The 16,159-nt window shown below is 40.2% G+C and overlaps 1 protein-coding gene across 1 annotated transcript in view; it reads left to right on the top strand.

Annotated features, from left to right (window-relative positions):
• mdga2a (MAM domain containing glycosylphosphatidylinositol anchor 2a) overlaps positions 1–15,812 on the top strand; it is a 916,773-nt gene extending 900,961 nt beyond the window's left edge. Inside the window, exons 16-17 of the mRNA XM_059959455.1 lie at positions 10,348–10,453; positions 13,187–15,812. Of these exons, the coding sequence (XP_059815438.1) occupies positions 10,348–10,453; positions 13,187–13,278 (198 nt within the window). The 3' untranslated portion in view covers positions 13,279–15,812. The remainder of the gene's footprint in view (positions 1–10,347; positions 10,454–13,186) is intronic.
• The last annotated feature ends 347 nt before the right edge of the window (positions 15,813–16,159 follow it).

The raw sequence follows: 16,159 nt of genomic DNA, 5'->3' as shown, positions 1-16,159 counted from the left end.
CACTGATTCCCCACAAGGCTGCACCATCAGCCTCCCTATATCCTCACAACGCACAACATGCTCTGCTCTCTCTTACTCGAATTTTCTGATGATGCTTCTGTATTGGCTGAATCTCAAGCTGATGAGTCAGAGTTCAGAAAGGAGGCAGAGAGCCTGACTGATAATATGGTATCATAACAACAATTTTTCCCTCAGTGTCAGCAAATAAAAGAGCTGGTCATCTATTTCAGGTGGGAGCAGAGCACCTGCTCTTTGTTACACCTACACTACTGAGGTTGAGAGGGTTGAGACCTTCAGGTTCCTGGGAGTGAACATCACCAATAACACTGGACATAAAAGACTGCTCAGTTCTCAGTACCAAAAACATTTATTCAAAACTCTATCCATCTCAGTTAATGACCATGGATGTGTTCAACTCTGGAGATGGGAAATCTGATGATTTATGAAACCCCTAGTAAAGAAGTTTTCTATCTGAGACCCACTTGATCTGTCCATAGAGTCATAGAACACTACAGCACAGAAAAAGGCCCTTCAGCCCATCGTGTCCATGACAGTCTATTAATCTGTCCAGTCCCATCATCCTGCACCTGGACCACAGCCCTCCATATCCCTCTTTTTTATCAGAAAACATGACCGACCAGAAGTAGGCCATGCTGAGACTATTGTCCTCAGTTCTGGACTCCACAGACTAGGAAATAAAGTCTCAACCTCTGTCAGTCTGGGTATTGTTTAGCTTCCAACCCACACAGAGCAGGTCTGCCTGCCCTTTACAAATATCCAGGGATCTTTGTATTATTTTTACAAAAATTCCAGCTTCAATGCTGAGCTAAAGTGGGAGCTACGCAGCAAGCACAGGTTTCAGTGCCGTTCAAGTACTGAGAAAATGAGTGAGAATTCTGAAGACAACCATTTCACAAAGTTGCACTGCTTAATTTGAGGTCTGTAAGAGGGCTCAATTAACCTCCCATGGAGCTGTGACTCCATCTGAATCAGTGACGTGAGGCTTCCCTGTGTATGGAAATTGTCTTGAGCATTTGATGGCTCTGGGCCTGTACTCGCTGGAGTTTAAAAGAATGAGGGATTGAAGCCTTCCGAATATTGAAGGGCCTAGATAGAGTGGATGTGAAAAGGATGCTTTCCATAGGGGAGGGGACCCCTATGGAAAGACCAGAGGAAACAGCCACAGAATAGAAGGATTTTCCTTTAGAACAGAGATGAGGAGGAATTTCTTTAGCCAGTAAGTGGAGAATCTATGGAGTTCATTGCCACAGATGCTTGTGGAGGCTAGGTCATTGGGTATATATAAAGCAGAGGTTGATAGGTTCTTGATCAGTAAGGGTGTCAAAGGTTACGTGGAGAAGGCAAGAAAATGGGGTTAAGAGGGAGAATAAATCAGCCATAATTGGATTACAGAACCGACCTGATGGGCCAAATGGCCAATTTCTGCTCCAATGTCTTATGATCTTATAACACCACCCTGGTGACTGGAATAAGGTTTAACCGCCTGATACGCAGAGGTCTTTTCTCTACCACTTAGTAACCGGCAGAGCTAGCTCGAAGGAAGATCTGATCCCTTGTGATGTGAACTGGGTGATACCGGGTCAGCGTGCAGCCAATTTCAGAGTCTGGCTCAAACCCTGAAATGAATCCACAGAAAAGAATTCCATGTAGAGTGGTAGTTTTGTTCTATTGATGGAATAAGGTTTGAAACATGCTTCAGAATAAAATGTTTTGCACCGCAGTGCAATTCAATGATAATAATTGCCACCTTAACTTCACTCTGGCTAGGCACAGTCATTTGTTTCCTTAGAAGATTATTTTCTTTTGTAAAAGGTGGCTTTTATTCACAAGGGAAACCTAGGTCTTTTAAAGCCCAGACTACTAAATTAAACTATTATGTGTTTTTGACTTGCAGTCTACTGGGGTTTGAGTAAATCTGCTAAAACAAAATTTAGTTGTGACCTCTAGTATCACTTGCATCGCACTCCTCAAAGGCATGTACAGGCATCAAATCTGAGGTACTTAATTAATAAGAGACCCACTGGAATGTTTTTTGGGAGTCATTCAAAAAGACATTATTTTTATATGGTGGTTTCAGGGACAAAGCCATAAACAACATTCACCATTGAATCGTTTGCAACCTGTGGGAGAGTGATTGAATTTCAATCATGAAAGAGAGTGTTTTTGTTCCTTCCTGTCATGATATTTTCTAAACTTACCTTGGCCATCAATCACTGGCCAACATAGTTTAAGTTAATCTTTCTGGCTCCATAATGTATTCTAATAGAGCTCCTTGCCATAAACAAGGGAGGTCTGACCCATCCTGTTTCCGGCTTCATCCCCCTCCAACACAACTGAACAAGTTTCACAAATGTCACCAAACCTCAGCCCCCCCCCCCCAACTATCATAACCCCTTCTCTATACCACTCCTGTCCCAGATCTCTTCCTTGAAAAGGCACCCTTTCACTCGACAATCTCTCTATCACTCAACCCCCTGATAGACACCTCTCTCGCTCAATGCAACTCATCAAAGCCATTAAACTCCAATAATTGATGCATGCTACTATATTTCAAGTTGCTTCAGTTAACTCTAAAAGGTGAAGTGCCTTTGCCCTCTGCTTTTTATGAACTGATCCAAACCCTTTAAAACCAGAGTATAACTGACAACTCATAAACATGGACTGCATGTAACACTGCAGAAATATGCAACAAAGAACTGAAGCTGCTTCTGCCATATATTCACTTCCTGCATTCTCCAATTAATAAAAGACTAGAACAATTGAAGAGATAATTTGGCAGGAAATTTCAATGAAATTAAAGTTTAATTGTCACTTAACCATATTTGAATGCTCACAAATACAGCCAAACTAAACAGTATTACCTCAGTGTCAAGGTGCAAAGACACATTACTAACAGTCACACACAGTAAGCACACGCAAGATCACAATCATGTGATAAGAGTACTGAAGCCAAACTCCCTCCTCTCCACTGCAATGCTGTGCCTTGATGCATAAAAGGCGACAAATCCATATAGAATACCAGTAAAAATATAATAACACAGAATACATATGTATATATACAGTCCGGACTCCCCAGCCCACCGATATCATCTGTCAACACCCATGAGGTGAATCCATGACTTTGAGGCCCAGTCCTCGCACATACATATAGAATGTTTATAAAAACCCAGCCAGGCAGATATATATGTATATAGTCCAGACCCATCAGTCCATCTTAAATTTTCAGTCACCACAGCTGTGCTACGCCGACTCAGTAGAGTGTGATGGCTCGGACGTCTCCCCGGTGGCTGAAAAGCAAGCAACCTCACAGCTTAAGGCCCAAGTCCATTGAGTGCCTCTAAAAAAACCTGCAGCTGGCCACAACAGAGCTCGTCTGCCACCAAGAAAAACCCTGGGAGGGCAGCTCTGACTGACTCTGTTCTATTCCTGGATCCTGCCACACTATGGGGGCGGGGACTGTGATTTGATTCCTAGCAACTTAAAACACTCAACTCACAACATCAATGGGAGTAAATAAAATCTAGGAAGAGTATTTGACAAACCCATATTTCCATGTTATGCAGTGACCTTCAGAGCTGTGATCATCTGTTGTGCGCAGAGCTTGGAAGACAAGCAAGCAGGTTACTTGGCAATGGAGAGTCAGACCTGAAGCTTATCAATAAATGGACTGATGAGGAACTGGAAATGGGTACTGCCACGGGAATGACTGAACTGTTGATGGACGATGCGCAGGATTTGAAGCTTTGCTCAGCAGCAGGCTGAAGGCTGAAATTGCCCAAAGTGTTGAGTTGCCCCTGATAGCAGAAGCCGTTGGTTGTGGGTTAAATTGTCAATCCATCCAATTGACATGAATACATTGATACTCTGCACTAATACCAGGGTAAAGCAGAATGTAACTCCGCAAAAATCAAATCCAATTAATTCCTTTTGTGAGAAATGAAAAATTTTTGTAACGTATAGGAAGGCTCCTGTAACTTCATATAAAGCTAGGAACACAATGAATCGCTAAGATATGGAACTCTGCTGAGATACACATATCTTGTTTATTTGAGTATGGGCTCACTGAACATGTATGAATATGTCATATATTTTCTCTCACTGTCTAGTAATTTGTGCTTTCTGTGAAATCATCTGCTGCTGCTGTCCATTGATTTGATTATTTTGCTAGACTGATCATTTCGAAAGGTGTACTGGAGAAGAATGAAAAAGATGCTGAAACCTGCAAGCGTAAAGCTGCAGCCTTGATTTCTATGAATATTAATGCTGATCTTGGAAGGTGCTCATCCTAGAAGTACAAGAGATTTTGCATCTGCTGGAAACCTTGAACAGCGCACACAGGATGCTGCAGGAACTCAGCAGGCCATGCAGCAGCTATGCAGCAGCTGCCTGACCTGAAGAAGTTCCTCCAGATCTTGTGCGTGTTGCTCATCCTGGAAAGTTGGCTTCATTATCTTGTGGAAATCAGACACTGTCAAAGCAAAGAGCATCTCACCAGCTCACTATTCAGGATAATATTGATGAACTGAAGTTCACAATGAACAGGTTTTTGGATGTCTGGACCAAATTATCTCACCATCAATGCCAAGTGAACAACTGTATTGCAGAGTCCTAATACCATACCCAAAACCTGTGCCATAGGTGAAACTGTGGACGATGAAGATTATTCTGTGACCTTGATAGGAAACAGTGTGAAAATTGGCACAAATCACTGTCTCTTTTGGCAAAATAACTTCAGGTGACTGGAAAAGCAAGTTCTTGATCTGAACAATCATCAAGATTGTTCCTGCGTTCTCTTCTTTTCTGCTATGCTCCAAGCAAGAGTGGAGATTAAACTATTTCCACCCTGGAAGTGTCAGAAAAATCCATGGAATCACTTGAGGACAATGGATCACCTCAATTAGACTGACCTAGTCAACTATACTGGATGCTCACCGAAACGTGGAACAGATGAAGTGAGCCGCAAGGTCACCTGATTAAAAACTGTGCTCCACGACTACTTTGAGAATTACTTGCAGTGCAAAGAAAGGGCTCAAAACAGACTCAAGCAAATTGATCACCATTCTCGGTGAGGACTAGGAGAATGATGCTCATAGATGTCATTCTGGTGAAATTGTGTCAGATAGTGCGCAATCGCCATCAAGAACAACCAGTGAGCCCAGAACAAGGTTTATATCAGAGCCGGATAGCAACCATACTCCTGGCCAGCCGATCTGTTAGCACTCTGGGAGGGTTTGCAACTTACACACCAGCCTCGTTTCCTGCATTCCTAACTTAAGCTGCAGTGGTGGAGTTGTGTCATAACACTCGATAATTCTGCCTCATTACTTTGCAGGGTGCTTCACGGATTGAGAAACGTTCACAGTCGATACATTTGGTGGAATTGTCCTTTGAAATTGCACTTGCACTGAAGTGGCAAAGCTTGGCAGATGGAGACATAAACTGTGTTTTTTTTATTGTGGGTTCCTCACAAAGAATAACCTCTTTGTGATTCCTACTTGTTCATTGCAAATCACCCACACTTCACATGTTGCCATATTGAGAAGCCTTGAGGGCCCACTCCTGCTCTTATTTCTCAAATCTTGTCTGCTGGCCACAGAACAAAGGCCCCGGTCCATTTAAATTCAAAGTAAATTCATTGTCAAAGTACTGGTATCTGTCATCACATAAAACCCTGAGGTTCACATTTTCTTGCCGGCATTCACAAGAAAAATAAGACCGTCAATGAAAGCCTGAAGACAGCCCCCCCCCCGACCCTCCCACCAGACAGTCAATGTGCAAAAGACAACAAACTGTGCAAATTACAAAAAGTAATAATAATAAAAATAAACAGTAAATATCAAGAACACGGAATGAACAGTCCTTCAAAGTGAGTCCATAGGTTGTGGGAACAGTTCAGTGATGGGGTGAGTGAAGTTGTCCCGTCTGGTTCCAGAGCCAGTCGGGAGAGGTGTAATAACTGTTCCTGAACCTGGTGGTGCAGGTCCTGACGCATCTATACCTTCTTTCTCAGGCAACAATGAGAAGCGAGCGTGAGCTGGGTGGCGGGGGTCCCTAATGAAGTATGCTGCTTTGCTGCGACAGTGCTCCATGTAGCTGTGCTCATTGGTGGGGAGGACTCTACCCATGATAGACTGGGCCGTATCGAGCACTTTTTGTCGGCTTTTCCATTTAAGGGCAGTCGTGTTTCCATTCCAGGCAGGTGATGCAACCAATTAGTGTGCTCTCCATCACACATCTACAAAAGTTTGTCAAAGGTTTGAATGACATGCAGAACCTTTGCAAACTTGTAAGGTACCAAAGGCACTGTCGTGCATTCTTCATAATGCCACTTAAACGCTGGGCCCAGGACAGGTCCTCTGAGATGATAACGCCAAAGAATTTGAAGTTGCTGACCCTCTCCATCTCTGACATCTCTGATCCCCTGATGAGAACTGGCTTATGGACTTCTGGTTTCCTCCTTCTTGAAGTCAAAAATCAATTCCCCGGTCTCACTGACATTGAGTGAAAGGCTGTTGTTATGGCACCACAAAGTCAGATTTTCAGTCTCCCCCCTATATGCTGATTCATCATCCCCTTTGATTTGGCCAATGACAATGTTGTCATCAGCAAATTTAAAATGGCTTTGGAGCTGTGCTTAGCCACACTGTCGTAAGTATAAAGTTAGTAGAGCAGGGAACTAGGCGTGCAGCCAGGTGCACCTGTGCTGACGAAGACTGTGAGGGAACTGTTGATGTCAAACTGAACTGACTGCAGTCTGCAAGAGAGAAAAGCAAGGATTCAGTTGTACAAGGAGGTTTTGAGGACAAGGTCTTGAAGTTTATGGTTAGTTTGGGTGGGATGATAGTACTGAATGCTGAGCTGTTGTCAGTGAAGAGCATCCTGATGTGTGCATCTTTGCTGTTCAGATTTTCCAGGGTTTCCTGATCCTGAACTGTCAAGGACCCTGTGGTGGCTGCGCATACATCGGCCTCGCCACATTAAGCAAAGTCACACACAGGCGTTCTCCATTAAGGAAATGACCCCGAAGGAGATCATCACACTCAACTCGCATAATCACACTGCACAAATTTTCCACTGATATTCACTAATACTTGGTTGATCCTTCATGTATTAGTGAACATGAGTGGTGTAGGGTGCAAGACGACTGGGGATCGTTCTCTGCTGCAGACTTCCTCCACCTTCACTGCCATTACAATGTGACATCAACTTCTTCCACCTCCACTGTTGAGGTCTTGGTCAGGTCACCCTTTGTCCTTGACCTTACAGCCATGGGGACCCTCGCAGGAGCTCAGCTCCGAACGGCATCACCCTCGGAATCTCATGAACTCACAAGTCGTAGGCGTGCTAGAGAGACTATTGTGACTATCATGAGATCAAACAGGCATTTTATTTGTAGCAAAGGACGCAGGAATGGAATTTCAGCCTGCCTGGAGGTTTGGAGCATGTTATCAATGCTGATATTTCAGTGGGGTGCTAGAGGAATGTTGTGGGTCTGGGTGCTGCTGCCTTCAGGATGAGAAGTTAAATCAAACCATTGTCTGCCTGTGCAAGGAGGTAGCGATAATCAGAAAATTTTCCTTAAGGGCACCTGGTCATTAAGTATTGCCAAAATACAGGATTTCTGATTATTTTTGTAGGATGTACCTGTGGGCAATTTAACATTCCAAAAGTTTGGCTACAAAACCATAAGCAGAATTCATAAGTCATTGGTTGTGAAACATTTTCAGGAAGTGAAGGGCTGTATGAGAATGTAATCTGTTCTTTCCAAGGCAGTTTCAGCTCTGAATTCAAATATAAATGTATTGGTCATTGCAGACTGAAGAGGAATGAGTGAACTAGACAGGTTCAAATTGAAATGGAGTGGCATTACAGGCTGGGTTTATTAAAAGAAATGCTCCGATGTAGCACATTGCTTCTTGGGAAATGATTTCTGGAACAGTGTTCAAATTCGCTCCTGGTCGATGAGAGGTCTTCAGGATTCTAAATTGCTTTGGGCAATTTAACACTACACAACAGTGGCTGTGAGTCCACTTCAATACATTCTGATATTTGAGACTAATAAGGTTAGCATTACTTCAAATGGAAGAATCAATGTGTTTTGGTATTAGGTGTCCCACAAAAATGGAATCTTTGGCACCTTAAACAGGATAAAATGAACCATATATCAGATGTAAAAAGTTTGGGAAGGTGGGGTGTTACTAGTAAGGGAAATATGCCTTTCTTCATTACTGCCATTGCAAGCATAAAATGCACTTCCCAGGCTATTTTAGAAGCATGTACCTTGCAAGGTTAACTTCTCACTGGGAGCACAGATTTGCCGCACAAGCAAGTTTTATAGAGCTTGAAGTTTGAAAGTACAGCCTTTTCATGCAGGTGATTTGTAGATCACCCATTGAATGCAAATTTATTAAATTCTATTTTGAATGCTTGTTTTACAATGTTTCCTTTAACCTCCTCTTAGAAAATTATGTTAGAGTTGTACAGCACAAAAACAGGGACCTTAGCCCATCATATTCATACCGAGAATCAGGCCTGTCTACAGTATTCCCACTTGCTTGGATTAATTCCATATCACTCTATGCACATTTAAGTACCAGTCCCAATTTCTCTTAAGTGTTGTTACTGTTTCTGTCTCCACCACCTTTTTTGGCTGCTCATTGCAGATGCCAATTATTCTTTGTTTGAAATTTTACCCCTCAAATGCCCTTTAAACCATCTCTCTCTCACCAATGCCTTCTAGTTTATTAACACCCGTGGTATAAGAAAGAGACACTAGCCATTGACCCCAACTCACAACACTTCCATCATGTCACCTCTCACTCTCATTCGTTCCAGGTAAAGCAGGCCCAGCCAATCCAATCTCTCTTTATGACTTCATCTTTCCAATCCAGGCAACATGCTTGTGAATGTTTATGTAACCGCTCAAGCTTAATCGCATATTTCCTATAATATAGCAACCTAAACTGCACACAATATTGTAAGTACAACCTAACAAGTGTTAGGTACAATTGCAACATGACATCCTGATTCTTGTATTCAATGCCTCAGTGAATGAAACAAGCATAACACAATATGCCTTCACTCTTACCCTCTCTACCAATGTTACTAATTTTAGGGATTAAGTACTCTCTGTTCTACTATGTGTGTCCTGCCCTGTTTTAACTTCCCAAAAAGCACTTATCAAGTTAAATTGTATCTGCCATTATTTTGACTATCTTCCAGTTGATCCATATCCCATTGTAACTTACACAACCTTCTGAGTGCCATATGCCAATAATTTTGTTGTTACCTGCAAACTTACTTGCCATGCGACCTCAATTCTCATCCAAATCATTCATTTGTATGACAAACAACAGAAATTACTGATCACAGGCTGAGAAGCAGCTCTCCACTACCACCCTCCACGTCCTACCAGAAAGACAATTGTGTATCCAGTTGGTTAACTCAGACTGGATCTCATGTGTTGCAGCCTCTGGACTAACATATTGTTTGAGACCTTTGTTAAAAGCCCTGCTAAACTCAATGTAAACATCTCCTGCCCTTGTCAGTCCCCTCGGTCATATTTTCAAACCACTCTATCAAATTTGTGGGACATGATTTCCTTGTATGTTGACTATCCCCAACACAGTGACTTCTCCACCATTGCTGAAAAGCCCACTGGCCTGTAATTTTCAGGGTTATCTCTGATATCCCTCATGAATAAAAGCACACTATAATCTATCCTCCCATAACTCACCAGCAGGTAGTGAGGATCCAAAAATTTTCTGCCAGAGCATCACTTTCAATACAGCAATCTTGACCTTAGTTCCTCTATCTTGTTCTCCGGTGACTACATTAGCTAACAAAATGGTAGGGGAATGTAGTCTCATACCCCAATGATTTAGTCTGGTGTGAAGTCCACCCCTCTTTTCCAGCAATGGCCAGCCTTCAAGGTGTCATACCTGACTTCCTGAGTCAAATTCACCGAATCCTTTACCCAAAATTGGTAGTTCATTTAAACAGTTCAAAAGTGCATTCCTTGAAGGGATATTACAGGCTGCAGATTGTGATGATCATAGTTCAGAAGTATATCTAGTAGAATATTTCATAGTTTTGTGAGCTTCCCGCAAAATTTTGCCTTATACCAGCAGTGCCATCTTGATTCAGGTGGTCACCTCTGCCCCAAAGAAGCCCGGTGGTCCAAGTGGCTGACGCACCATCCCCTACCCACAGCATCTCTTCAGCCATGTATCCCCTTTGTCCCATGCTCCTACCCTACCGTCACTAGCATGGTGACACAAGGTGGTTTTAACTTGCAGGACTGATAGTTATTGTTTGCTTATACAGCTGATTTTCGAAGGCATTCGGGGACCTGGTATAGAGGGAGATATTGCAATCGATGACATAACTGTAACAGAAGGGGAGTGTCGGAAAATGGATCAGCCTCACAACAGTAAGTACAATTTCTTGGAAACAAAAATCAGCACTTCCATAGTTTTAAAACATGGCTAACTCATTGAATTAGCAACTAGTATTTATAGCTGAAATAATATTGTTGTGATTCAGGCATTTTGATACATGATCTCCTTATTTTTAGTTTTCTGATTTTTAGAAGTCTTATTTAGTTAATGTAATACTTGTTACAGGGAACCCGAGCTGTACAGTAGATTTTCCAGGGCTTTGGTTGTTTATTCTCTGCCCTCTCCACACCACATTAAAGAATAGCTTCAAACGGGGGAATAAGGCTGTTTGATAAATGTCCTGATTTTTGTTTCCTTTGAAGTAAATGAAAATAAAATTCAGGAGTAATGTTAGATTGCTGTTGCCTGCATCAAAGTATTCCAGGTCAGGAGATGATTCTTTGTCTTCTTCCAATTACGTTCCATTTGAGAAACCATTATGATTTTTTGGTTTGATTTTGATTTAGAGTTACAGCGTGGAACAAGCCCTTTTGGCTTAATGAGCTGTGCTGCCCAGCAATGCATCTATTTAACATTAGCCTAATTACAGGACAATTATAATGACCAATTAACCAACTAACCAGTATGTCTTTAGACTGAGAGAGGAAAGCATTCACGGAGAGGATGTACAAACTCTTTACGGAAGATGTCAGAATTGAACTCTGAACTCCGATGCCCCAAGCTGTAGCTACACTGCCAAGGTGCCCTAATTTCTAGCACTTCTACTACACTAATTTATTCATTCATTAATGGGCTATGGACAACACTGGCAATCATTTCACTCCTACCTACTTCCTCCATTCAGGATCAATGACACCGAGGTCTCCTTTAGGTATATATTAGCTGGACCAGATAAGGACTTTAATGAAAAGTAAAAGTTGTTGAACAAATTAGTTTGAGTCATTTAGAGGTTGTGAAGGTCTCTTATACCTATGCCTCTTTCCTTCTTATGTGTCAGTACCTTGTGCCTTGTAAGTACATAAAATGTGTGATTCTTGTCATTTTGATGTCCAAAGCGGTGTTACTGTTTCAGTGCATATCAACCATTCTGCCATGAATTGACAGACAAACTGTAATCTGATGAAAGCTCATTGTATTTGCTTTTCAATAATTGACATAGAAGTCATACATTTGATTGCACAATGTGGCAATATTTTGCACCTAACCCTGAGTTACTGCTTGGAATTATATAAAGTTCATACCAGGCTCATATTGATGCCACTGCTTCTATTATACAGATTTGTGTAAGAGAACTGTATAAAGTACACAATGCACAAATAGGATATTTTGTTCAGCTATCAGAATCGATATCAGGTTTAATATCACTGGCATAGAGCATGTCATGAAATTTGTTGTTTAGCAGCAGCAGTACATTGCAATACATAATAAATAAAAACTACAAATTGCAAAAAGAAATATATATATTCAATATTTGAATTAAATTAGTACAGAAGAGAGCAAAAGAGAAAAAAATAGAGAAGTTAGTGTTTATTGTCCTTTCAGAAATCTGATGGCGCAGGGGAAGAAGCTGTTCCTGAATGGGTGAATGTGTGTCTTCGGGCCCCTAGCCCACCTCCTTGATGATAGTAATGAGAAAGGGGCATATAATCTGTTTTCTTTTCAAGATTTTATTTAACCCAAATTGGAAGACCTGTTCATGTCTGCAACAAACCACAATGGATCCATGTATATTGGTTACAAGCATAACAGGTTTACTAAGTAAAGAAGATGTAGTTAACAAAGATGATAGTCAGAGATAGTTCTTCAGAGTCCTGTGGTCCACAGACTCCTTGCCTAATGGTATTGGTCCATGCTATATAAAAGATTGGATCCCCACTCTAGCACTATCAATCAGAAAGTATTAACCTTGCATTTTATACAATCAAGTCCCTTACTTGTGGTTCACTTCTAGCAAGTTCTCTTCCAGTACCTTCTTATTTCGTTAATGATAATTCTATCACCTTATTGTGGACTGATTCTTTCCAAGGAAGGGAACTCTGGCACCTGGATTAACCTATAAATTAAATCACTATAAATTAGTAACTTAAACAAAAGTCTGCATATCGTACAGTAAGTTACTTCAGCATTGTGTTCAGAAGAGCAACTGTGACTACATTTCAAAGGGAAATTATTGTCTGCATGGCACTTTAGAAAGCAATAAAGCCATGAAAGGTTCTGTATAAATGCAAGTACGCTTATTTTGATTTTCAATCTTTCTACAAGAAGTTGTATGTTATCAGTGTTCAACAATTCAAGAACAAAGATGTTCTTAGAGAGCACTGGGTAGAACCAACTAATATTATTATCAGCAATTCTAAATTATCGCATTTTATCAGGTGTGCTTTTAAAACAACAGTCCTAAATGATACCTGGATGGAAGCAAAATTGAAAGAACTGTGTAAATGTTAGGTAAATTAGCCAGCCACAAAAGTCCACTCTGCACTCCATTAAGATAATTTTTTCTTCTGAATCCCAAAGTCTGTATTTCCAGCACTGTATGGTTTGAATATTTAGTCAAGTATTCAATTCTCTCCTTTATGTGAAAAGCATATGTTGGTGGAATTCATTTATTGAATTCTGATATATAACTAGTCAAAATGAGAAATTGTAGGATAGATAGCTACTATTCATTATTTAATAGAAACAATGATTATTTAAAATAATGTAGACTTGAAATGGTCTTGCTTTTAAGAAATTTACTAATTTAGATTTCTTTCTTAATCTAGATTTGAAAACTGGTGGTGCAGTCTCTGTATTAATACATATGTGGCTGTTTTCAGTCACTCTTCTCATCGCCATGTTAAGCCATCGAAGGTGACCTTATTCTGGCAGAGGCTGTGAAAAGATTCATCAGGCATTGCACAAAGAATGAGTCTTTATACATGGACCTTCAAAAATAATTACCAAAGATTCATCAGCTGACTGCAGATTCTGACAGTACAATTGGTGATTAAAAAAGCATCATGGGAGTGAGAAGGATGCCAGATTTGGGGAAAAAACATACAAAATATTCCTATGAAAAGTAGTCAACCCCAGAAGGAGATTTTGTTATTGTTGTTGTTGCTTTGGACGGATTTCAAAATACAACTGCATCTTGATTGGCTCTGAGTGAGCTTAGAAAATTTGTCAAAGCACAAATATTTAGCTGCTTTATTACAGCTGAATGGAGATGCTTGTCAACAAGAGGCAAAAAGGATGACCGACAGAGAAAAAAAGTCCTACTGGAAACAGGGTAAATAAAGTGCTGACAATTACTCCCCATGAGAAATTTTCAGCAAAGCATTAGAAAACTGTGGGGTTTCGTCCTCAGCTGCTCTTTCTGCTGTGAATACATGATTTCATGATTGTCCATAGCAAGTGTTTAATTTCTTTCCTGTCCCTCCACTGTCAAATTTGCTGTGCTTTATTACATGTTTGGTCTCTCTGCATGCATTTCTGCCCATTGTATGTGAACTGGGCACAAGCAGTACATGGGCTAAATAGGATTTTGCTTGTGGCCATAAGAATACAACTGGTCATCTGTCTGAAGTGAAGAAACCAAACCACCTTCTGTTCATAACATGCCATAAAACCAAGTGCCTTCAATTTGAAAAAAATATATAAAAATTGCCTGAATCATTTAAATAGAAAATACTTTGCACTGCTAACTTTGGAGTGTGTGTAAAACCTTTTGTATATATGTTGCAGCCGATTCCTACAATTAACAGGCAAAGCAAGCAGCCACTGTATGGTTCCTCCAAGCAGAGACTCGAGTTACAATCAACGTCGTTCGGCAAGGCATTCATTAAAGCCATCAAGGTGGTCGCAGCCTGTGAGCATGTGATTCTGTGGAAAAACAAATAATTCCACCACTTTGGCTGATATTGGGAGCATCACTTTGTACAGATATTGAGTGCAAACACAATGACCAGAGCAAAGATCTCTAAAGGTGTGCATAGCCCAGAGGATTCAAACAAATGACAGATTGTACTTATTTACCGTAATTTCCATTCAGATTGAAAAATAATAAGCAAGCAGTGAAGAGCACTGTAGCAACAAAATCACTGCTGAATAACCCTGCAATTTTTTAGGTTTGCAAGCACCAACTTTTCTTTGGGACTCAAGTCTTGACTGAAGACTACAAGAAGGCTACACCCCATTATCCAAATCTGTGCCGATTGTTAAATCTTATTTTATTACGTTAGTGGGCATGGAAAGCATTGTGTTGCCTTTTGGAGCTCAAAAAGGACAAGATTACACTGGAGTCACAGGAAAACACATCAGACGTTAGCCAAGTGGTCTCAAACTGTTCTCCACCATTCCTCATCCTGCTGGTTTTAAATTTCCATGATCTTTTTGTTTAAATTATTTGATCTTTTAAATTAATTCAAGAAATACTTTTTAGTCTAAAATTGCATAATTGTACTCTCTGAAATCCCGAGTATTGACAAAAAGAATTATATGCAAAAATTTGGACTAGAGTTATAAAAAAAAATTCATTGGAGCATTAATGTGATTACTGAATATTGATATAAAAAGCACAAGATGTAATAAACATTGATGAGGCTTGAACTTTTACTTTAAATTCCATGGAAAGTTTGTCCATTTTCAAGACTAATGGCTGCAGAGATGATTTTACATCCATGTTCAATAAACCTCTTTTCAGGTATGGTGTGACTTATTGCATGTCTGATTGCTATTATGGGAGATTTTAATTAAAACGGGAAGATAAAATTCAACTGGTTTCTAAAGCTTGCAGATTCACTATCGATGAGCTGAATTCTTTTGCTGATTCCTGCAGCCACTTTCATGCCTAGTATGTTGCACTTGATGTGAAATTCTTCTAATTAGCTCTCCAAACCTATTTTGTATTAATGAGTTTTTTTAATCTCATCGTTATATCCAATGTGAAGTGACAGATTTCTTGCAGTCATGAATCCAGCTGTGCACATGACCCTTTTCTATCATTTCCATTTGCTGTTTTTTTTTGACTAAAAAGAACATTCAGTTTACAAAGTTTGTCAGTTCATTTGAAATAATAGTGTTCTTATTGAATAATTGAATAACCAGTGCTGGTCTCCTGTACTTAGAAAGCAAATAGTGTTAGAGAAAGAACATTTTCTTTTATCTTTCTATCATAAATCTGGGTCACTACAAATATCTTTATCAGTGTGTTTTAAGTTGAAATTTACATCTTATTTTTTGTTCTTTAGCCAGAATTAGTCACAAAAGCAGCTAATGATAAAAATGATAGCTGAAGCATAGACAATACCATGGATTTTTTGTACAGTCTTTTAAACCCCAGTTGGCGTGGACCAGTAGTCACATTGAAATTGCAGTTATCACTTTTCTCAGGCCATTTATACATCTATATTAAAAATTGTAAAGCTCTATAATTGCATTGTGTCTTCTTTGACTTATTCTGGGTACTTCCTTCCAATGCCATTGGCAGTGTGATGTTCATGCTCATTGTCAGCAAATCATAGTGGATCATGGAAGATCAATAAAACACGTGCTAATAATCAATGTATTATCAGTGTAAATTGTAAGCTGACTCCTAACTTGAGGGAAGATCCTGCATTGCTTCAGGTGCTGGAGTAGAGAAAGGGGTCTCAGTGACGATGAAAAGCTGACAGTGGTGCACCTCACCTTTGAACTTTCTAATGTGATAACAAACCACTAAGGGACAATCTTCTGCAACACCTGATATTAATGCAAAG

Source organism: Hypanus sabinus, chromosome 2, assembly GCF_030144855.1.
Source record: "Hypanus sabinus isolate sHypSab1 chromosome 2, sHypSab1.hap1, whole genome shotgun sequence".
NCBI lineage: Eukaryota > Metazoa > Chordata > Chondrichthyes > Myliobatiformes > Dasyatidae > Hypanus > Hypanus sabinus.
The sequence above is the reverse complement of the archived record's forward strand: the minus strand, read 5'-3'. Positions and strand labels throughout refer to the sequence as shown.